This window comes from Festucalex cinctus, chromosome 2, assembly GCF_051991245.1.
Source record: "Festucalex cinctus isolate MCC-2025b chromosome 2, RoL_Fcin_1.0, whole genome shotgun sequence".
NCBI lineage: Eukaryota > Metazoa > Chordata > Actinopteri > Syngnathiformes > Syngnathidae > Festucalex > Festucalex cinctus.
In genome coordinates this window covers 31902103-31927190 of record NC_135412.1, presented here as the reverse complement: position 1 = coordinate 31927190, position 25088 = coordinate 31902103, and the positions used below count along the sequence as shown (strand labels likewise).

At 41.0% G+C, this 25088-nt stretch overlaps 1 protein-coding gene across 2 annotated transcripts in view; it reads left to right on the top strand.

The window, feature by feature from the left end:
• The window catches only part of LOC144014574 (forkhead box protein J3-like), an 82897-nt gene continuing 57809 nt past the window's right edge, over positions 1–25088 (top strand). The window contains exons 1-2 of one of the 2 annotated variants that reach the window (XM_077514604.1): positions 1–303; positions 16791–17291. In XM_077514604.1, coding sequence (XP_077370730.1) covers positions 16908–17291 — 384 coding nt within the window. In that variant the 5' untranslated portion in view covers positions 1–303; positions 16791–16907. Of the gene's footprint in view, positions 304–2844; positions 2962–16790; positions 17292–25088 lie in introns of those variants that run through there. The other variant, XM_077514605.1, reaches the window with a different exon arrangement.

The following is a 25088-nucleotide window of genomic DNA, read 5'->3' as shown; positions in this document are numbered from 1 at the left end:
GTGAATTAGCGGCGGAGTGAAGTCAGGAGAGCGGGTCTTCTCGGGTCTTACCAGCCGACTCGAGTCAGACACGGACCTTGGGCCGAGGCGTCGGTCATGACAGTCGGATGACCACAGTAGCGGCTAGTGACACGCCTGCCGAGCACCGAGCATGCAGCCCCGGTGGTGACAGCAGAGAGCAGAGCAGACGCCAACCGGGAGCTTTTGTCATCGAGTCACGTTGGGAAGTGCAGTACCGCCACAGTCTGGAGCTTCGGAGCCGGTGTGCTTAAATTAAAACCCGGTTCTTGTTTACTTATCACGGTGAGTAGTCTGCGTTGCCAATTTGAAACGGCAGGTGAAAGTAATGATTCGATTGTAGCGGGTCAGGAATACGGCGAGGATTTAGCAAATTGCATGTCACAACATGCATGAATGCATGTAAATCATCGTTTGAACAAAATATGTTTGTCTGCTAAAGTAAACTTCTACAATCTTGCTGTAGCAACCTTGCTGCATTCCAACTGTGTGACTGACGCCTTTGCGGGTCTGCTTCGTAAAACAATTGTACGTTTGCTTTGTACGTTTTGGCAGGTCTAGTAAAATGAACGCCTTGATAGTTACAGTATGCAGGGTTTCTGGGTGAATATGACTATCAAGTTTTTATATTGCTTATGTAGCTCAGTATACAGTCATGGCTATTTTCTAATAGTATAGTAATACTTGTGTAGTAACTTTGTAATAACTGCATAGTACTCATGAAGTAACAATGTAATGACTAATGATATACCCATTCTATAGTGATTACAGTATGCTTGTGCAATAGCACGAGTACTTTTGTAGTACAGTCTTCCCTCGCTATAATGCGGTTCACTTTTCGCAGTCTCGCTGTATCGCGGATTATTTTTTAAGTGCAATTTTGCATATTTTTTTACAGTAATATACCCATTTTATAAAATTTATGAAGGTTTGAACATTGTCAAAGTTTGAACAAGAGAGAAATGTGAGAACATGTAAATGCCTCAATGAGAAAAGTGTATAAATTGTGCGGTCTAACACGACGTGAGGAGGTAGGACTCAGACGCAGATGTAAAGTTGGCCAACAAGGCTGCAGCTTTAATAACACGAAAACCAAAACGCCTCTTAAAGAGGGAAAAAAGGCTGAACAAAAAGAGCTCCACACGGGAGATACAAAAAAGGGCACTCAAAAACAGGGACAACAAAAGGCGCTCCACAAGGGAGGAAAACCAGGGCAAACTAAAGGCGCAAGACAAGGCAAGGCTAGACATCAAACAAGGACTGTGGTACGAGGACTGAGAGGACGCTTCCATGCACTGAGATATGTGACACTTCGGCAACGAGGAGAGAATTCAGGTGGCTTTTATGTCCGGGTTGATTGGGAACAGGTGGTCGTGATCATGGGCGTGGACCGGTAATCAGTGAGGCTGCAGGAAGGGTAAGTGACCTGGGGTGAGATGAGAGTTAGTACTTTCAAAATAAACCGGGAACCTGACTGTGAAAATAAGAGCATGAACCGCCACTCTGGTGGCGGCGTGACACGGTCGGGGATTTTAGAGCCTTAAAACATTTATAAGAGTTGTAAAACATAAAGCAAACTACTTCGCGGATTTCATTTATTGCGGGTATTTTTTGGAACCTAACCCCATAACCCCAGCGGAAAACGAGGGAACACTGTAATCCAAACTAACTGGTTGCTGTAATGACCAGTTTTTGTGCAATACTAGTAATAACACATGACCACATATTGACTACTCTCATTCAAGGGCGCAAATAGTTAATAGCATTAGATTATAAATGGGTACTAGTGTAACAACGACAAATGAGTACCACTCCAAAGACAAGCAAGTACCTGTCATAGTGATGAGATGACTGAGTAGTGGGCAATTGTGCAATAGAGTGTAATAAACTATAGATTACTCCGTATATGGAACACTAGTCCAATAGTCTGTCAATGATTAAAGAGTATTTGTGCTTGGTGACTAATACGATAATGATCTTATGCTTACGCTTGTAATATCATTGTAGTAGTGACTGGCTTATTACTTGCTCGATAGTGTGGTAATGACTACTACTGTATATACTCATGCAGGTGTTGTGATGATTTCTGGATAGTAGTGCAATAGTGTGTTAATTAAATGTTAGTACCATGACAGCAACCAACTGCTTGCGAAAATAAATGGTAATGGAGTAATCGGGCAATAAAGTGTAGTAAACTACTAAGTTATTAAATGTGTACTAATAACAACTCATTAACACTTATGCAGTAACGTAGTAATGACTACTTTCAACTTGTCTATTATGTTCATGACAACTGAATACTTGGGTTGAGAGGTGTCTGATAACTGTTGAGTACTTGTGCTATATAGTAAAGACTACTGAATACAGTACTTGTGTAAAATGTATGTAACGTCAGTAACCATCTAATGTGTAATGCTGGACTACTTGTGGTAGTAACAGAGTAAGTACTGCTTAGTGCTCATCTAGTAATGTGTAAAAACTCATGAGGATCTCGGATTGTTTGTAAAAGTCAGAGGTTTTGAAATCAAAGAATCTCTAAGTCATTTATATTTAATAAAAAAGAAGCTTTAGGTTCATATTTTGTAGTGCATTTACAATTGAAACTATTCAGTGTTGTGTACGTTTATATTCGTCAACTAGAATGTAACTGTTTGCTGCCACAGGCATAATATATTTGTCTAGTACAATTGTCAATTGAAAAGTGTGGAAGAGGGTCACTCCTGTCTGTAAAATTCATGCTGGTAAACCAAGTCAAGTTTATTTGTATGGGGCTTCATCATCAAAGAGTCTCAAAGGATTTCGCAAGCCCACAGTTGATAAATATTAGGCTTATCCTCTGATCTAAACCACTGTAATGACTAATAGATCCCTGTAGATGGCGACGTTGCATCACTTCGGATTTGAGATCAGCACATCTTTTGAGGAGAAGATAAATATTAGGCGGTAGGGGTGTGAATTGCCTAGTACCTGACGTTTTGATCACGATTCATAGGTCACGATTCGATTCAATGCCGATTAATCCCGATATGAATTTACAAGTCGATTGTTGCGATTTTTTTTAACTCAAATTTAGAAAATACCATTCAGTAAACCTGTACATGTACACTGTAAGATTTGTATGAAAATATATTATTTATTGATCGGAAACTTCAGTCTTATAACTAAGCCACTGTATTTAACAAACAGGTTGTAACATTTTTCATGTTTGAACAGCGTTGAAATAAAATATTAAGGCTTAATGTTCCATTAATATAACATTCTTCCATGCTTAAGGTGTGAAATTTAGACGTTTTGTTGAATATTTTTCCATCAAAAATGGATGTTAAAAAATCGATTCGGCTGCCTATTGAATCGATTCGAGAATTGTGTGCTGTAGTATCGCGATATATTGCCGAATTGATTTTTTTTAACACCCCTATTAGGTGGTGAATTGTGGCTTGTTGTGTCAATTATGAGGGAGTGAAATGGCAACACGTTGGAAGTCGAACAAGTTTAGGCACCTCGCACTCAAACACAGCATAAGCATGTGTCGCGGTATGTAGAAGAAAGTGTTTCGCTGCTGCAATTGTGAGAAAAAATGGGGGTGAAGTTCTTGGAGTGAATATTCATTAGTTGAAGGAAAAACACTCGAAGTTGATGCTAACTTCCTGTTAGCATTTGAATGGGATCCTCCCTTCGCTGTTAGCATTACCGCTAGGCTAGCAATGTTTTAAAAAAGAAGCATGTTTTGGATTCAAATATACAGTGGATGTAATTCTTACCGTCATGTGTTTATTTTTACAGTTAACTCCAAGTGATGTGTCAATAAACAGCTAAAGGATGCTTAGGGACAACAGAATAACCAGAATAACATGCTACTACGCACTTGCTAGTTGCTAATGTTACGCAAGCAAAATGGTGCATTGAGGGTACTTTCACAGCAGAAACTTCGGTTTTCTTCGATGATCAGGTTTTAAGGGGAAAATAATCGACCAATTGGCTGATTGTTTTGGCTGATGTTTGAAAGGCAATAATTGGTCGATTATAATCGGTGGTCGATTAATCGGTTGGCCCCTAAAACAAGCCAGTGTTCTACTATTGATTACTACAGAACCAAAAACGCTAGAAACAAACTTTTTTTTTTTTCTGGTGAAAGAAGAGATTTGTTGTATCCTTTTTTCAGAGTTGTATTATGACGATACTTATGTGTTGTTCATGGCGCTGATATGTTGCTCCCCACGTATGTGTTGATGTAATATGGTTACAAAAAGGGGTCGACAACCTCACTGTAGACAATGACAAACACTGCAAAAGAGTCACTGCCGTTAATCTTGCTGCAGCATGGAGATCGAGCTAATGCATCACGCTTTCATATCTGGAAGAAAAAAAAAACACAGACAAGGTGAAGTGTGTGTGCCTGTGTGTGCGATTTTTGTGTGTGGCGGCGTTTAAGAGCGCGCCACGTTCTGGGTTTGGATGCGTCTCTAATTCCTATCAAGATGAGAGCTGTCTGAACAGATCTCTCTCATCATTATTTGCTCTGAGATTTACTTGCGCTCGTAAATGGTGTTGATTGAGGGTAATTTGGCTTTTTAATTGCTCAACAGCTGCCACACTCTCTGCTGATTGCCATTGTAGGCTTTCTCAGTAGATCACTCTTAGACCCCCTAAATGCCTCATTAAAACATTATGCAGAATCGCGTGAAACGTGAAGAGAAGGAACCCTCATAATGTTTGACTGATTTGTGTTTTATCATCGGAAAGGTCGTTGTAATTATCATGGATGTCAGTAAATGCAGTGTGCTAATGACTTTTTGAAAGTTGAATTAAGGGCTATTTGTGGATCCGCTACATGCGTCTCGTTTTCTTCGCTAAAGATGAACTCGGCATGAAACTCTTAATCTGTCACGCCTGTCAAGATATTTCTTTCTCTTGACTTATTCATTATGACTTACACATTCATTTTAGGTGACTTTGCTTCTAAGGAAACGGAAACATGTTTGCGTTAAGACAACAAACTACCCATAAATGTCTTTTGGAGAGAACCTATTTCTGGGCAAACATATATTTGATCTATTTATTTACAACTCTGATCTTTTGCTGATATATGCATGTGATTTCCAAATGTTATCTTTAGACATGTAGACATTTGAACGCCGTGTAGTACAATTTTTTTTCCTCTTTCCGCTGCATCTTGAAGCTTCTGCTTGGTGTGTATCATCTCCTAATTAAAAGCCCAAAATAGACATGTGTTTGATGTGGGTAGCTGCCTTAACCACTGTGCTGACCCATATATCGTACCGCATGTATACTGTCCGCTGTATGTTCTCTTTTAAAGACCTTTTCATGTTTCTACCATTTTCCTTAATGTGCGTATCACCTATTAGTAAGGAATATGTCAGCTGGATAACATACTTAGGAAGAATATCCTTTTAGCATACACCCACACTCTCAGTTGTGTTGCCTGGTGCTGTTTTCTACACTGTTCTTGAACACAACACCAGCTGCCGGAAAAAGTGACTTGTGGTTTTATGGCTTTACAGGACAATTAAGTGAAATTTAAATTTGTATTGTTTGTTTCAAATGTAGAGTAGTGTATAATTTTGCCTGACTAAGGTGTAGTCCACCTTTTGTCCAAAGTCAGCTGGTATCTCCGGTATACTGAACATTATAAACAGCATTAGAAAATGGATGGATAGATTTCATATGCAATCATTTTTCAAACAAATTGTTAAGTCTTTAGCCTGATACTCTGCCGGTCACACTTCAGATTCATCAAAATTAATAACAAATGAACAAATGCAGTGGCATCTGCTGTAAAGGGACATAAATTTGATATAAAAGAAAATGAATGGAATTAGTGCTGCCACTATTTTTAGAATCGATTAATCTATCGATTATTCAATCGATTAATCAACTAATCGGATTTATTTTAATTTTGCATTAAAATGTATTACAAAAACATTCCCCCCGATTACTGTTTATTAATCGATTAATTTTGTCAGCTCTAAATGCACCACAAAGTCAGCTCTGTTGATGTGAAGAGGCTCACGTGCAGGCAATAATCATCTCTGCCAGTGTTTCCCAACCTTTGAGGAGCCAAGGCACAAGTTTAACATTCGAAAATCTCCCAGCACACTATCACCAACACTAGAATTGGCGTATTGTACAATACTTTCTGCTATCTACTAGACGATTATTCAAGTGTTCTGCCTCTGACTACATGTCACTGGAATAAATAGATGAACTTATATATATATATATATATATATATATATATATATATATATATATATATATATATATATATATTATATTATAGTAAATAAATAATCATCTCTGGGCCAACAAATTGAAATTGGAAATTGTCCTTCAGATTTTCACCCTTTAGTTTTTAATAACTAGCAGTTAACGTATTTGTTACAGCACAATTTATGACGTTCACGCCCCAGCAGTAATCCCCTCCTTTTCCTTCCAGTTTGCATCACAAAAGATGAGTAGTTTTATTCAATTTGATCTATTATTATTTTGAGTGTAAAGACCGTTCTAGTTATCTGGTTACGCCAAATTTAAAAGCTAGTGTAATCACATTCCCTTTTTCTTTTTTTTTGTTTGTCTTGATTGAATTTAAATGTTCCACTTTATAGATGACACACATATTGTTTCAGGACAGAATTATTCTTTCTTTCAAGTTTCAACCAGCTTATCTGTACAAAATGATTGTGTGCTTGCCACAAAATAAGTTATTTTCTTCATGCCTTCCATACCTTTTCAAAGGAGCTGTTACAAGGCCCTTTGCTATCTGATGCTACACATCACTGAACATTACAACACCATGTCAATGTTCAATGTCTGTCATTTTGTCTTGTGCTGACTGCTGAGGAAATTACACAACATTTTAATTCCAAAGGAGCAAAACCTTTTACATGGTCAAGAATCCTCTTTGATTCTTTTTGCAAAGCATTTCCAGTTTTCCACTTTTTTATGGTGTGTCAAAGACAAGACAAGGTATGATCCATTTTAAAGGCCTCATTTAGACTAAACAAGGCATGGCAGTGCAAAGATTTCATCATCATGTAAAGCCTGTGTGGAGCATCGTAAACTTTGAGAGTCGTTGCACTCCGCTGGATATGTTTTAATAAGTTGCAATTGTTCGACATTTTGCATGTAAAACAATGTAATTATAAACAACCACAAGAAAGCTGTTGTACTTCTAAAAAAAAAAATGGAAATGACTCTATTATAAAGCGCAACAAAAGCCAAGCTATGCCTTCGAGCCAGGGGCCTCGAGGTTTTGGATGCTTGCTTCCATTATTAATGCTATTCACAAGCCAAACTTTTTAGGTTGTTGCAGATGAGCGCTTTAATCTATTTTTGCTGTAAATTAATGAATTTTTAAAGAGGACTAGTCCTTGTTGAATAAGGCTGGATGGAGGGCTTGTAGTTAGAGCTGTGGTGACGCAGTGCAATAGCCCCCTTTACTGCGCTGCACCATTTCACAAACATCTCTCTCCTGGGACCTTCCGTTGGGGGAGTTTACTGAAATGCTGCATTCCTATGTTTTATTTATGACAAAATATGCCTTGTTAACTTTTTCATTTTTATCAAAATCTCAAATCACGATAGCTTCCCCCACAGCCCCAAGTCTGCTGTAGTAAATCTTCGGGGTCGCTAGCCCTTCTCTACCTCGGCAGATGTTTTCAGGTGTTATGCTCAGCTCTTGGTGAGCTTTTAGTGAGTTAAATGATTTATTCCAGGGCTTCAGAGCTTTACTTTTCTGCTCCCTCAATCAGCTTGTCTTCCAGCAATGATCCTGAGAAAAATGGCTGAGATTGTTTGATACCTCGGCTAAGTGCAAAAGTGGTTTGTTTCCCACCCCTTGTTGGTTGGCTTGTGTAAGTTATTTAGTAGGTTACATTTTGCTGTACTTTAGAACAAAACATATTCACCGCTGTTTGCTCTCAACATCAACTGTGACTTTGCATAACTTTTAATGGAGCTTCTTGTCGTATGTTATTGCAAAACACATTTTATTGGTGCTGATTACGATTTCATTATAAGGCAGTTCTTGCCTGGTCAGTCTTAGACTTGGCTTTGTGTTTTCATTTCATCATTTACCCTAGAAAATTCTGACAGTATAGAGACAGCAAACCTTTCCAGTATTTGAATTACAATTGGGAAATACCTTCATAGTATTATATACCAATATCAATTAACAACAACATCATGTATTAAGTCACTGAACAGATTTTTCCTGTGTGTTGATATGCAGACCTCACCTTGGCGGAGGTCTGCGCGCTACTGAGTGCTTTTCGAATTTCATTTGAGATGCGGTTGGCTTTTCCCAGCTGACAGCTTGCGGTCTTCCGAAATAGCCAATGAAAGAGCTGCCAGACGTTTAAATGTGGATAAATGATCTGCTCCCTCTACTCATTTATTTGGAGTATTGATAGGTCTGACCATTTTCTTGAAGGACTATATGTGAAACATCACATCAATGGTCTTCTTTGAGAAGAATGCAGACAGGAGCGGCTGATAATTACTCCACACAGCATCAGTGAGAGATGACTGCGCCGCCACCATAAGGGCAGCTTGATTCGCTTTCATGTACAAGCAGGGAACCTTTTCACGCTTGCGTGTTTTGGCGCTGAAGCAGAAAGTAATTAAGATGTTCAATACTGCTTTTTGGACTACTTCTTTTGACACATTAGCCCAACCCCTCACAAAGTGCTCCCTTCCCAGAAACCCCTTTTTGCTAGACACGCTCCGGGTGGGTATTTTGTCATTACTTCATTTTCCTCTGAAAATATTTTGATGCTCCTTCCTTTTGCCCCCACCCACCTCTCCCCCTCTCACCCGCCGTCACTCCATTCAAAGTTCTCTCTATTAAAATGCAGAACTGTAAAACCTCTCAGTCTAAAAGCCTGCAAGCAGCAGGGGACTGTTAGCTGTTAGTGATGCATGCGGCTGAGTGAGTACATCACAACTACAAAGTCTAATGGGTGAATACCTTCAATCACTCACACACCCTCAACTCTTTATAAAGAGACAATGTTTAGAGTTGGGAGAGCTCCAGCTACAGTATGGAGGCCAATCTGTTTCGAAAAGTAAGCGTAAAATTACTACCTTTTCCTGCGAATCAAAGCCCAAATCCTTGCTCCCGTCTGCTGAGTTATGCTTGTAATTAGTCAGAAGAATTAACAGCTAATGACTCACAACTGACAAGTTGCTAAAGCTAACTTCTGAATAGAAAATATGAAATTCCATGTGACTTTCTTTTTGATAAATTCTCAGTTCTAATTTTTTTGAATATCACAAAAACCCGACATTTGAACTGGAGTGTGTATTTTTATATCTATTCTACTGTATCAATTCGTGTCAATGTTTGGCGAGTCCAGGGATGGAGGACAAAAGGAGTTAATGATATAGTGCATGTAGACGATGCCAAGAGAAGATACAAAACCTTTTGCATCTTTACTAGGGCTGAGAAAGTTAAAGCGTTAATAGATTAATTAATCACAGAAAAATGTTGCATTATTCACGTATTAACGCATAATAATCGCACTATTATTATTTTTTTGACCGCATTTGAGCCTTGAACGTACCCGTGAATGGTTACATTGAAGGCTGCGCAGGTCAGTGATTATTAAATGCACGCCATTTTCTACACCTGTTGTTCCAAAATGAGCGGGGTGACTCCAGTTGGTGTGCTCGGTGGTAAATTTTGCTTTAAAAAAACACCCCGACGGGACTTTAGATAAAACAAAAGTAATTTGCATTTAATTAATTAATAATTGTTGAATTGCACCCAGTTGATATGATGCTGTTACCAAGTTTACGTCCGCATTCAGCATGTTCTTTGCAATATACAGTAATTGCGGAATTGCACCCAATTGATATGATGCTGTTATGTTTTGAGCAATACACGCATGCATGCAATTGCGTACATGCATTTAATTGTTTACAAATGACATTCAGAGCTTCTGAGGCTGTTGTGAGACGCAGTTGGAATTAGAGAAAAAAAGGCACCATGTTGAGGTCAGCCCAGTCACCGTGGGTCCAGTTGACCGAGTCGACTAGGTAATTGGTTACGTTTCGCTCATCCAGCAGGGGTCCCTCTGCCTACAAGTCAAGCGTATCCCCCTCCACTCATTACTCATCAACTCGACGACTGGTCAGCCATGCTGTGTGAAGCAACACCGTGCCGCCATCCAGACTAACTTCCTGATAACAGACACTGCAGCGCAGCAGGTTTGCAGCTCGAGTCTCCTTTTAATGAGGAGAAATTAAGTACTTGTTGTTGCGTCACTACCTCCTCTCAACCCCACCTACAGTACATTTCATCACAGCTGCTAGCAATTATACCTTTCCTCCAGCAGTGTTCATCATTCATCAATTAAGATAACTTCCTGGGTTGATATCCCTATCTGGACCTTGAGGATGAGCTTGGGCCTTATCGGATGTTTCTTACGTGTTCTCTGAGATGGCTGCCAAATATTTGTGTTAAAAAAAAAGTATTTATTTATTTATGTATTTATTAAATTTGCAATTAACAAGATTCTTGCTGGAAGTATTTCCCTTTTTCCTGCTCCCAGTATATTGCCTTTCAAGGGGTATTGATTGAAAGAGATGCAGGGGTGGTATTTCTCTCCCGAGGCAGGCTTACGGTATCTAAATTATCCAACCTTGATCATAGTCAGTGAGTATGAATGGGAAACGTGTGGACCAATCGGCTTTTTGTTGTGTGCAAGGACACATGAAGGTTAGTGTGTGGGATGCAAAATGAAGGTTCAGAGTACGCATTGATATCCTTCAGAGGCGAACTGCTATTTACTGTGTCTGTTGACACACTCATTTGGCACCAAAATTTAGCTTTACCTGTATGCATCCATCAAAATTGAAGCAGAAAGTATTGATATTTCAAAAGTGTTGTGAATGTCAGGTGTCAATTTTTAAAAGGCAATTTGCCACAAAACGTTGCAATTCTGGTCAATATGCCATAGTACGGTTCTGATCCGTATGTCCTGATCGAGAAAGTACGAAAGTCAATAGCAAGTAATTGTTTGTGCCTGCAAGAACATGTTTTATTTTTTTGTATTTTTTGGGAGGAGGGGTTCATACTAGTGGTGGTCGGCGTATACTTGATATGCGAATGAGGCACGTTAAACAAGTTGGGGACGTTGGTGGCGTTTATGTATGGCAAAGGAGACGAGTGTCTCCATTCCTCCGGAGGCTTGGAATTCCTCCCAGGCTGTCCCCCCTTTCTCATTTGGCAGGCACTTGTGAAAACAATTCCCCAGCTTTTAGTCATTCTGCAGATCCAATTGCCATTTCCACTCTGGAGGCACCGAGAGTGAGAGGCAATCCAGATTGACAGAACACACAGCGAGACCGAGAGAAGAGTTGAAATCAGGTTGGACAGATGCCGAGGCTAGTTGAGCGCTTGCACAATATTAATATCTCATGAAGGCTGGCTGGCTGGCTGGCGGAGCGAGCTCACCGTCTTGTGTGGTTCTCTCTTTGTGCGTTGTAGCCGCACCGGGTATTGCAGAGGCTAACTGAAGGAGTCTACTGTTCACTTTGGTGACTTCCCCAGATGTTTTGGTCCTGAGGAAGATGCAAATCCATGGGAAGAGTAAGACCTTTTGGTAGACAGTCCCAGTTATCTCTTGCCTTACATTTTTTTGGTCAATGGAATAGTTATTCCATCCATCCATCCATCTATACAATATCCAAACCACTTATTCTCATGAGGGTTGCTCTTACAAGTTAAAAATCCAGGCATATATGAAGTCACCATTGGAAACAAATGCTTGAGTCATTGATTAGCTGGTAGTAAGGTTCCCTGTTTACCTTTTGGCAACCTGACCACAGTCTGTCACTGACCAATCACTACACAACCCAGAGACTTAACTGTCGACAATAATTCTGCTTGTCTGCTGACTGTCATAACTACAACATAGGGTACGGTTTGTTATGTGTCATAGTACAAGGGTTGGCAGATGAATAAATAAAAGTAACATTGTGTAGAATTGAAGAGATTTGCTCTAAATCTGCATGGGATGTTTTCTACAGACATGAATGAGTTCAAAACATTTGACTGAAGAAAAGAAGCAGGGAAACTGTATGTTTCACGTTTAAATATAATATACTATTATATTGCTGTCTTTATTCTTCTGCACCATTATTCATTTCTGCCTTAGTCTATGGGGTGTTTAAAAGAACGCCATGGTGGGAACAAGTTGTTCGGAGGAGCCATTTAACAGTGACGGTCCACGTTGTCCGCTAGATCAACTTGTGAGGTCCTGTTCTCTTTGTTATTGGTACCAAGAAATAACACAGCATCTCATTGCATCCTGAAAATCCTGATTTGGTAAATACTGTAGCTAGCATTTTGTTATGCGTAGGGGTGGGTGATATGGCCAACGAATTATATCACGATATTTCAAAGAAATTTGCGGTGACGATATTTTTGACGATATTGGGAATAATTACTGAACAAGAGATTTGTGATTGACACTTCAGAATAATAGCACTTTTATTGCAGCAACAATATTTAAGCCACCATTTTTTTCTATAATTGAAATGTAAACAAAGTGCAAATATACCAACTGTAATGGAATAAAATGGAAATAAAAACAGGCCAGATAGTGTTTACCCTGCGAATTGTAACATAACTGCTTAAAGGACATTTACTTATACATACTCTTAACTTTATGGCAACAGTTTTCCTGCACGATTTGCAAACAATTGTTTTTTCGTTGTTGTTTTTTTTTTAGCATTATATCTGACCTGTTGTAGCAAAACAACGAAGCTCAGCTCACTCTCACTTTGTCGAAGACGCGACAGAACTGGTTGCAGCTTTTGCAACACGCTCCTACATTGTTTTTTGTACAGCAGCGAACGACGCGTGTACGTCGAAGTTCAAGACGTATAATATTACTAGAGGTGTCAGTCGATTTACATTTTTTAATTGTAATTAATCGCATGTCTTCAATAATTAACTGATGATTAATCGCACATTTTATATCTCAATTTATATCTAAATTTACAATGAAATGTACAATTTCTCCCCCCAATTTAAATATGATTTTATTTTTTAGTCATTGATACAGTAATTTCATAGCAATTCAATATAAAAAAAGTTAAAAAATAAAATATGTACTGTACTGTAAAAACAAAGCAAAATGTGACCGATTTGTGTTGGTCATTTTTCTGTCACTACAACATGGCATAATTGCATGTGTAAGACAATGGTGACAGCTCAGTGCATTTTTCTTTTCATTTAGGAGTTGCCTAATTTTAACATGAAGTAACTTGTGAAATTATGCACATTTTTTAAAACTGTAAAATACAACACATCCCCACTATTTGCAGCACTGGTACTTTTGTCTGTCTAAAATAGGTGCTGCATGAATTCTCAAATGAATCGAAAATCCTTGTGAATCGTGAATCGAATGGAATCGGGCCCTTGTGAATTGAATCAAATCGATCCTGGAAATCTGAATCGATACACAGCCCTAGTCGTTAATCGAGTGTTAAAAAAATTAGTGCCGTTAAAGGTACTTTAAGTTAACGAGATAATAATGCGATAATTTTGACACCCATAAATGTTACGCATTACGTCATCACGTCAATTTCGCGATATGTCAAATTTTTATCACCTAAAAAAATACACCGGTAATATCGCAGATGATATTTTTTGGAACACCCCTAGTTATGCGTTAAAGGGGCTGTCTGCCGGTTTCACTCAGGAAAATGCACTTTTTAAATAAAAGCACGCACGGATTATTATTATTTTTTTCACTCACTCATTCACACATGTAAGCTTCTGTGAGTGAGTGAGTGAGTGAGTGAGTGAGTGAGCTTTCAAATTGCCGCGGGAGTGACGTCACGCAGCCAACACGTTCGCCCAGCCCCGTTTCCGACACGCCACCCCCTGCTCTGCGATTGGCTGGAGTGGTGTAAACACTGTCTTTCCACAGAAACGGCCCGCTGTTTACAAAACAAACACAAAATGGCAAAATACAGGCTGGGGGTGTGGGGGTTTAGGACAAAATCACCCCCACATGTGATGAAAAGCCCATATCTATAAATTGAGAAGTAGTTTGTTTGTTTGTCCTGTATTTAAAAAGTGCATTTTCCTGAGTGAAACCGGCAGACAGCCCTTTTAAATACGGAGCTAACTGCTAAACTTCTTACGACTGAAACAACCACCACCACAAGTTATGTATTCATTGCCGTTTTGTTTTTCAGTTAAGCTGATTTTAGTAGTTCCTTTAGTCCCAGGATACTTTTCAGAAGTGGGGGGCACGTGTCTGGGAACAACTCATTACATTTGGGTTCAAACCCAGTAATGTTTTGTCACTTTTGTTGACATGTCAAGATTCCAGGCAGATTTTCTCAGTGAATAATACATGCATGAATTTAGACAGACTAGGCAGCTTTTTCTCCCAGGTCTTGTTCAGAAGCCTCTATCCATTTCCCTCTGTCAATTTAGTGCGTAAAATCCATGCATCTTTGTTCATCACAGTAGTAGTGCAACAAATTGTTAATTGTATTGTTAATGAACTCGATAAAGTAAACATCACAAACACATTTTGGCAGTCTGCCATTCCAGGCATGTCCCCGTTCCTGTATGGTAATCTGATTCACGGCGTAATGAACAAACTAAAATAGACTAGACAAAGTACATTTCGGTAGTTTTCAGTAATTAAGGACCGTGCACTGAAAAATAGAAGGATGCAAGGGCAACTTTGACATTGTCCGAATTTATTAAACACTCTTAAACCACCAATAAGTCAAGCAATTATGTATTACAATTATTTTGGCATTTGTTGTTATTTTCATACCTGTAAATTTCCCAGGGGGAGCCATCCCAAAGGGATCAATAATGTCAAGTCTAAATCTAAGTTTAAGGTGATAAGGTAAACAGTTTTGGATTTTTCATGATTTGGGGTGGCCCACAGCCCTGAATCCCACGAGAGTAGCTCCGTCCCTGCCCTGAACAGATCTCCACATTCAAAACCAAAGCAAGAGTAATTGGTAATTAGATGACAGTTTTTAAAGCAATGTTTACTTGAGGATTTTAGTTAATCATTAATGTGATAAGTTCACATAGAAAAAAATAAAGTGGAGGAAACTTCTTCTGTTTCTGAAACGGAAATATCTTAATTCATGAGGCAGCATAAAGAGAAATACTGCATATTGTTACTATTTTAGTTGTAGTTTCTTTGGATATCTAGAACATATCTATAAATTGAATTTATTATTAGTAGTACAGTAAGCCTAGGGTTGCAAGAAGTTTTATATATATATATATATATATATATATATATATATATATATATATATATATATATATATATATATATATATATATATATATTAGGGCTGTCAAAGTTAAAGCGTTAATAGATTAATTAATCACAGAAAAATGTCGCATTAATCACGTATTAACGCATATAAATCGCTTTTTTTTTTTACCGCACTTGAGCCTTGAACGTAACCGCGGATGGTTACATTGAAGGCTGCGCAGGTCAGTGATAAGGTCAATGCACGGCATTTCCTACGCCTGTTGTTCCAAAATGAGCGGGGTGACTCCAGTTGGTGTGCTCGGTGGTAAATTTCGCTTTAAAAAAACACCCTGACGGGGACTTTAGATAAAACAAAAGTAATTTGCGTTTAATGAATTAATAATTGCTGAATTGCACCCAATTGATATGATGCTGTTACGTTTTGAGCAATACACGCATGCATGCAATTGCGTACATGCATTTTATCAATGTTTGCAAATGACATTCAGATAATAAAATGCGGTAATGTCAAAATATTACGGTATTTTGTATTTATTTTATATTACGCAAATACGCAAGTAATTTAGCTGATTAATCGTGATTAATCAAAATTAAAAAGTGTGATTAATCAATTTTAATAGTTCGACAGCACTAATATATATATATACATATATATATGTATATATATATATTAGGGGTGTGAATTGCCTAGTACCTGACGATTCGATTCGTATCACGATTCACAGGTCACGATTTGATTCGATACCGATTAATCCCGATACGAATGGTCACGATTCGATACCGATTAATCCCGATACGAATTTATAAGTCGATTGTTGCGATTTTTTTCCATTCATATTTAGAAAATACTAATCAGTAAGCTTGTAGAGTGTAAGATTTATATGAAAATGTATTATTTATTTATCTGAAATTTCAGTCTTATAGAGGTTGTAATCTGTTTCATGTTTGAACAGCATTAAAATAAAATATTAAGGCTTAATGTGCCGTTCATATAACATTCTTCCATGCTCAAGGTGTGAATCCTAAAAAAAAAAAAAAATCGATTCTGCCGATTATTGAATCGATTCGAGAATCGCGCGATGTAGTATCGCGATATATCGCCGAATCGATTTTTTTAACACCCCTAATATATATATATATATATATATATATATATATATATATATATATATATATATATATATATATATATATATATATATATATATATATATATATATATATATATATATATATATATATATATATATATATATATATATATATATATATATATATATATATGCTGAGGGATGCTATAAAATTGACGATGGGCCTCAAATGGTCCATGGGCTGTAATTTGGACACCACTGATCTCAAGAATATCACCCACTCCGAGTTGAAGGGTATTATTTATGATCAAAGACTAAGTGTCCATGGCTGCCTTAAACATGGTCTGTATAACACACAGCACTGTTTTCTATTCTTATCATACAGATGTGATCCAAGGTTGCAGCACCTCACCTAATCACAGAGCCCATCAGGAGAGTGTCCATAAAGCAACGTTGCTAAGCTGTCTACCTTGCACTTTGCCCTTTCGACCCCCCCATCACCATGACCTCTGAACTGGAAAGTAGCCTGACCTCAATGGACTGGCTTCCACAGCTTGGCATGAGGGCGGCCATCCAAAAAACTGACACAGATGTGGGGGTACTTCACCACGGTCACTATCATGGTCATCACCACCACCACCACCATCTTGGTCTCCATCATGGACATCATGGGCTGGGAAAGAAAATCACCCAGCTGGACCCAGGAACAACTTTGGACCAGGAAGAAAGTAGTCAACAAAGAGACGGTAAACCGCCATACAGCTACGCAAGCCTCATCACCTTTGCCATCAATGGCTCGCCTCGCAAACGCATGACCCTCAGTGAGATCTACCAGTGGATCTGTGACAACTTCCCCTACTACAGAGAGGCAGGCAGTGGCTGGAAGGTAAGAAGGAAGTGGAACACAATTTTGTTATGAAACTGGGGAGAAAATGTGGTAATGTTACAGTCACCAAGGAAGGGATATTTTCATTGCATGGCTTTGTCCTTGTGATTATTAATTTGTGCTGCTGTTTTTCATTTATCCACTAGATATATTTCATGCTAGGTAGAGGATTAACTTATTGCACTTCATCGAGAAGCTATATATTTGATCAAAAATATAAATGTTATCATAGCTGTCATATTCAAATGAAAGATGAAATGTCTCTGCAGCCAGGATCAGAATCTGCGATGCCACACCAAGTTTCATGTGGCTTTGATTCCATCAATTTTCCATAGTGTTCACTTGTCCTCATCAGGGTCATGGGTGAGCTCGCTTGTCCTCATTAAGGTTGTGGGTGAGGGTGTGGATCTCAGATGACTTTGGGCGACAGGCAGGACCCTGGACTCGCCAATCAAATGCTGGGCCCATGTAAGCAAACAAGCAGTCACACTTTTTCAATGAATGGAGCCCTATTGACTAGGAACCAGTGCATGGTGCGCACTGCCCCTCGCCCAAAATCAGGTGGGATAGGCTCACTCGCTAGCCTAATCCCTAAAGAAGAAAAGCGGGACAGGAAATGGATGGATGGCATGTTTTCGAAATATGGGCATTAAATCATGCACACTGTCACTTTCACAGACAATTATATTTCTGTCAGGTCACATGAGAATTTGTTGTGCTTAAGCTGTATTGTATTTCATGTTGTTCCTTTGAATCCAGAAGAGGCCACTGGTGATAATTTAGTGGTTCACATAGCAGAATTTTATGCAGTTAATGTGGGATCTCTTCTCACCCTGGCAAGCAGTCAAGTTATCCTCTGGGATAGACTCCTGTTCTTGCTGTGCTGAATAGAACAAGTGCTATAGAAATTGGATGGCTGGATAATTCCAGACAAAACTCTTATCTTCATTTAGAAACTATTAACCTCATAGCTGTTTACAAAGATTTGGTAGATGTTAGCGGACGTTGGCAGTCCCTGAGTGCTCTTGTTGCTCTTTCACTATCACAGTGACTAACATTCTTGAATCCCAATTATACAAGATAGCAGGCTAATTAGGTAGCTAATTAACATCAATTCTGCAACCTTCTTGTCATAAGACAAAGAAACAACCCTCACACTGAAAACTTTGGAGGTCATTAAGGCTGATGAGAAGTTAAGAAGTCGCAGTCTGTGCCGCCACGGTTTCTTATCGACATTGTGATGTAGGATCTTCACTTTTGGAGCAATTAGCTCTTGAGAAGGTGAACAAAAGGAAGATGACACCAATTATTTTAATGCTTAAATTTAACATTGCTGATACTCAAGTTTGTTTGTTTTTTCGTGGTAGTAGTTACTTGAAATTACATTTCAGCTATTTAGTTAGTTATTTGCTGCAATAACTTATGTTAAGAGCTCGACTCTGATTAAATTAGGGCATTTTTATCGCAGCCACATTTTTTAAGCAATGTACTTTAGCTACTGTAAAGCTTTCTCATGTGGGAAAGGAGAACCACGGTGACTGACAGACGTTTTAGCCTTTTACTGAAGTAATAGCAGCCAAGCAATCATCCTATGGACTCAGATCACATGACAATTTTTTTTTTCTTTGCTTCCATCCTAATATAGAATTATTTTTTTCTTCACTTGAGGCACGGTGTGGACCTCAGGTGACACTGAATTGACAGATTGCCGCTATCGACCACAGCTAGCACCCAGAACTTAAACACTCACATGCAGACTCACTAACCTGACGTCTCACACCAACCGTTGAAGCACCCTCCTCCAGAGGAAAAATACCATTTCAATTCCAAAATATAGGTAAATACAAGTACAAAAAGGTAGGGGTGTATAGCACTCTGCATATGTGATGTTGCCTGTACCTGCAGCAGGAAAAATAGACTTTATTAATGCACTGAAAAATAACATTATTTTTTTTGTCATTCAATGAAAGCAGGTAAATTCGAACAATTATTTGCATGAAATACTGTAATGTAGAATGTTTAACTAAACTAACCTTCACTGTAGTCTTTCCACTGAGTGATGTTGACTAAGCTTTCTAGGAACTACCAACTAATTTATATGTTTAGATGGAACCTTTTCTCCTCATTATTCCACCTGTCTTCCTCTGACATATCTCTCCTTTTCGTATGCTTTCACCGATTGTTCCCAGTCTGTAATCTTCAATGCGCTGTTTCCCGCCTGTGTGAAGATGCATGCCAGTAGCGGTGACACAAGCCAGCTTGACTTGGCACATCTTCTTACCTCCAATGCAGAATTCACTCAATTTGTTTCCTATTAAGCAAGTGAGGATAGAGCTTATTGAGACCTTTTAGGCTTTCTGTCAGTGCAGCTTATGACTTCCCCCTTTCTCCAATTGTATTTGCGTGCCAGAATGTTTTGGGATCCCATAATTACACCTCACTGATTTGCGTGCGAGGCTGCATTCTAGTAGCATCATTACAGCCGCACACTCGTGGCGGCGGATTTACTTTCACACGCTCTCGCATTCGCCCGTGAGATTGCTGCAACAAATTTAAGGCAAGGAACATAACCCATCGAGAGAGGGATGCTTTCCATTGAGGTCATTGCCATATAAATAATGCACATTACGTTTTTATGTTAGCATAGAATTAATAGAATATGCTGCTTAGAGTAGATTTAGATATTTGTAAAGAGCTCCCGCTATACTCACACTCTCTTTGCTGTTGGTTTATGGTGGGCGAGCCAGTGTGCAATTTTTTATTTTTTTTTTAAATTTTAACTTTGGGTCGATTGCTGTGACTAGAAACGGTCTGAGAGAAAGTTATAGGGAAGGTGTTATAATTTTGGCAGATGCATGATTTTTTTATTTTTTTTCCTTTTGCACATACAACAGTAAAAGGTTTATAAAATAAAGCTTATTCATCTATTTTTGATCAGGGCCTTTTGTTTTATTTCATAATTCTAAGTGTTACATCATTTATTTTTGGTGGTTAAAAAAACACTGGTCAAATGATATGTTTCACAGATAACATGATGTAACCATACAATGTATATTATACACGCTTTTAATATGCTTGTATCAATGTCGTGCAATACTTTTACAAACTTTGTCACAAATTGCCAACAGAAAAGCACATGGACAGCCGTTTGACCGTACACTAGCCAATGCAGTGCATTCTGGAACTTGTCATATGAGCGCCGTTTTGTAAGGTACGATAACTAGCTAGATAATGCAGATGTTAAATGATATTTTGTGGTAAATCTAAATCTACTTCTCAGTATTAGAAAACTGTGTAAGAAAATAATAGCATATTTAAGTTAACAGTACAATGCTTCCCCGCTACAGTATTTTGTAGTTGTCTGTCACGCCCACACTATTATTCACGCTGATTATATTCGATACTACATGCGGATATTCTTTTTACATACATTTCAGCCATATGAACACTTCTGTTTTAGTTTAAATTACAAAGAAAAATCCACAAGTCCAAATTTGAAGTTGGCATGTCTTCAGTGTAGTACCACGTTATGCTACAACATCCAGGGTAACACTGGGGTATACTGGGAGTGATGCAACATAATTAAGAGCACGAAGTAGAGGTAGAGGGAAGGTTTCTGTTAAGATTCCGGTGCGACCGGAGAGTGGATCCCAGAATACAGAGGAGTAAGCGAGAGGTTTTATTCACCAAAACACGTGAATATGAACATAAAGCGCTGGACACAGCCAGGAAACGGTTAGCCAGAAAAAGGTTAACAAAAGGTGCTTGCAAATTGCAAGGAGGGAAATTAACACAACACAAAAAGACCCGAAGGCTACAAACCGCAAACACAAGAAACAACTTACTATAGCTATGAAACACGCCACATAAAAGTGGGGACAAAAAGAGACATAGCAAAACTTACGTAGATGAAAATCGAGAATCTTGGACTATAATAATTAGCGAAGGCGAAAAACAGTAGAAACACTAGACGATGGCTGTGAGCAGACGGAGCAACGACCCGACAGTGGCTGCAAGGAGTCCCAGTCCTTATGAAGGCCTAATAGGTGATGCACTGCAGGTGTGGTGCAGGGGACACGCCCCTCTCATTAATCAGGCACTGTGAGACAAGGAAAACACACAGAGAACCCAGCAACATGACAGTACCCCCCCCTCAACGGACGCCTCTTGGCGGACCACCTGGTTTTTCCAGATGTGCCGCATGGAACACACGCAGGAGGGACAGATCCAGGATCCAGGAGCGGGGAATCCACTGCCGCTCCTCAGGACCGTAGCCTTCCCAGTCGACCAGGTACTGGAACCCCCTGCCCCGAGCTCTAGAGTCCAAAATCTCCTTCACCGTGTAGATCGGGTCACCATCCAGAGTACGTGGAGCGGGAGGTGGAGCCGCCGGGGGGTTCAAGGCACTGGAGGATACCGGTTTGAGCAGAGACACGTGAAAGACAGGATGTACCTTTAGGGTCGGTGGAAGTCGCAGCTTCACAGAGACTGGGTTCATGACGGCCTCCACCTCGAACGGACCCACGAACCTCGGTCCTAACTTCTTGGCCCCACCGGCCAGCCTGAGATCCCGTGACGACAGCCAGACCATGTCACCCGGCCTGTAGACAGGGGCCGGTCGACGGCGACGATCCGCCACCTGGCGGTTGCGCTGAGCAGTGCGAGAGAGAGCCGCACGGGCCTCCCGCCAGACCCGATGGGCTCGCTTCAGGTGCAATTGAATTGAGGGGAGGACCACCTGCCCTTCTTGGGAAGGGTACAGCGGAGGCTGATAGCCATGGGCAACATAGAAGGGTGATTGACCAGTGGCAGAGGAAACCTGAGTGTTGTGGGCGTATTCAACCCAAGGCAAATGAATTGTCCAAGTAGTGGGATTATACTGGCATACGCACCGCAACATCGCTTCGAGGTCTTGGTTGGTTCTCTCAGTTTGTCCATTGGATTGCGGGTGGTATCCAGATGACAGGCTGTAGGTGGCCCCCAGGGACTTGCAGAACCTTTTCCAAACTTGAGAAACAAACTGTGGTCCACGATCTGACACAATATCCTGTGGTATGCCATGCAGACGGAAAACATGCTTCACCAGTAAACGCGAGGTCTCCAAAGCGGATGGCAGCCGGGATAATGCGACGAAATGAGCAGACTTAGAGAATCTGTCCACAATAGTCAGGACCACGGAAGATCCCCGGGAGACCGGGAGGCCAGTCACAAAATCCAGAGCAATGTGTGACCATGGTCGAGACGGCACTGGCAGGGGATGGAGCAAGCCCGATGGAGGCTGGTGAGAAGCCTTTCCACATGCGCAGGCGGCGCATGCCTTAACGTAGTCCAGAACATCCTGCCTGAGAGAGGGCCACCAGAATCTTTGGGAAATAACCTCTCGCGTACGAGTCGCTCCAGGATGACAGGCCACCCTCGACTCGTGCCCCCACTGCAGGACCTCTCGTCGTAGTACGTCAGGAACAAAGAATAGACCTGCTGGGCATTCCACAGGCACAGGTAAGTCTCGTAGAGCCTCCACCACCTTTTCCTCAATCCTCCAGTGCAGCGCCCCCACCACGCAGTGGACCGGAAGGATAGTCTCATCCTCAGTAGCCTCTCCACGGCTAGAGTCAAACATCCTAGAGAGGGCGTCTGGCTTCTTGTTTTTAGTGCCCTGTCTATAAGTGATAACAAAGTCAAAGCGTGTGAAAAGAAGCGCCCACCTGGCCTGTCCGGGATTCATCCGCTTGGCAGTTCGCAGATATTCCAGGTTACGGTGGTTTGTGAACACTGTGAATGGTTCCTTAGCTCCTTCCAAAAGGTGACGCCATTCCTGAAGTGACCCCCACAAGGCGCCCGTTGAGGTCGTAAACCCTACGTTCCTTCGGTAAGGCTGTAGGCTCGTAACCCAGGGCCGCTATTACACTTGGATCAACAAAATTATCGTCTGCCCCGGAATCGACCGGGGCCACCACCTTAATTCTTTTACAATTAAAAGCGACCTCTCCCGGGAGCTCAAGTCTCTTAGTCTCAGGGGAATGCGTGATTGAGGCAGCACGGTTGTACTCACACGGTGTTTTGGTGTGTGACACTATGGTTGACTTGGGTCCGTCTGTAGCCTGCTGACTGCCCATCCTGACCAGTCGTGTGGAGTGACGAGCCGACAGCTGAGGACACTGTGCCACCAGATGGCCCCGCAATCCGCAGTAGTAGCATGCTCCAGATCGGGCCCGGCGTCTCCTCTCCTCAGCCCGAAGTCGGCCAGCTCCCAGTTGCATGGGTTCCTGCCCCGCCTCGGGGAGTGCCCACACTGGGGCTGCAGCAACAACCTGAGAGCCGACGTCACCAACATGTCCATGCCTGGCAGGGTTGGCTGATTCAGACGAGCGTTCCAAGTCCTTCTCCCGCTGTCTCTCCCGGATCCTGTTATCAAAGTGAATGGATAGAGCAATGAGCTCCTCCAAGCTTCCAGTTTCGTCCCGTAAGGCCAGTTAATCTTTAACGCGAGAATTGAGTCCACGACGGAAAATAACACACATGGAGGGCTCATTAAAGCAGCTCTCAGCGGCCAGCGAGCGGAACGTAATAGCATAGTCAGCTACGGAATGGTGGCCCTGAGTACAGTCCACGAGCTGATTACCGGCCTCCCTACCTCGAATAGGATGGTCAAACACGCGGCGTAACTCGGCAGAAAACAGAGCAAAAGATGCTTTTAGGTCCGGACGAGTGTTGCTCACGGCCATGGCCCAGGTTGCCGCTCGGCCAGTCAAAAGACTCATCACGAAAGCCACTCGCGAGTTGTCGCTATGATAGGTGAGTGGCTGTTGTTCGAAAATTAGGGAGCAGTGATGAAGAAAGGTGCCGCAATCCCCAGGCTCCCCCCCATAGCGTGACGGATGTGCGAGATTTGGCTCCCTGTGTTACCGGTGGGTTGGCGGGACCGACAGCAGCGGAGGCGTCTGTTCTGCCGCCAGCCCCCAACTGTCCAACCTGGGCACCGACTTCCTCCAGCCGGTGGGCCAGCAAGGTGACCATCTCCCAGAGCTCAGAGATGGTGGACTCCTGCTGACTCACTCGGCGATTTTGGCTGGCCAATGCGTGACGGACCTCCTTGTGTTCTGTAGGATCCATGGTCGGGTCGTTCTGTTAAGATTCCGGTGCGACCGGAGAGTGGATCCCAGAATCACAGAACACAGAGGAGTAAGCGAGAGGTTTTATTCACCAAAACACGTGAATATGAACATAAAGCGCTGGACACAGCCAGGAAAAAGGTTAACAAAAGGTGCTTGCAAATTGCAAGGAGGGAAATTAACACAACACAAAAAGACCCGAAGGCTACAAACCACAAACACAAGAAAGCTAGTGATGTGCTTCTCGGGTCGAATCCCTGAAGCGTGTGCCGAGTAATGCAGATGAGTGGTTCATGAACGGCGTGTCAATGCGTGTGTTGATGACGTACGTGGTGACGTTTGAAGCCCCACGAAGCAGGTGTACCACGTGACTGATTCAGGAAATGATTCGCTAGGTTTGAGTGTAGTTCGAAATAAAAGCGGCAAAGAAACGCTATGGATTCCCCTTCACTTTTTGTGTTTTCGGGTCCCTTATTGCGCTACTTTTTTTGCTTTTGGCATTCGATTTGACGAGCTTCTTTTTGCGATGGAACCAGCAAGAAAGAGATTTTCCCTTGTTTAGGAGCACTTTGAGCAGATCTCACCTCAGAAGGTAATGCACTGTAATTACGGTACTATTTTAACAGATTCCAATAATAAAATAAAATAAAATGTGACAACACATAAAATTCACATTTTTCTGTTC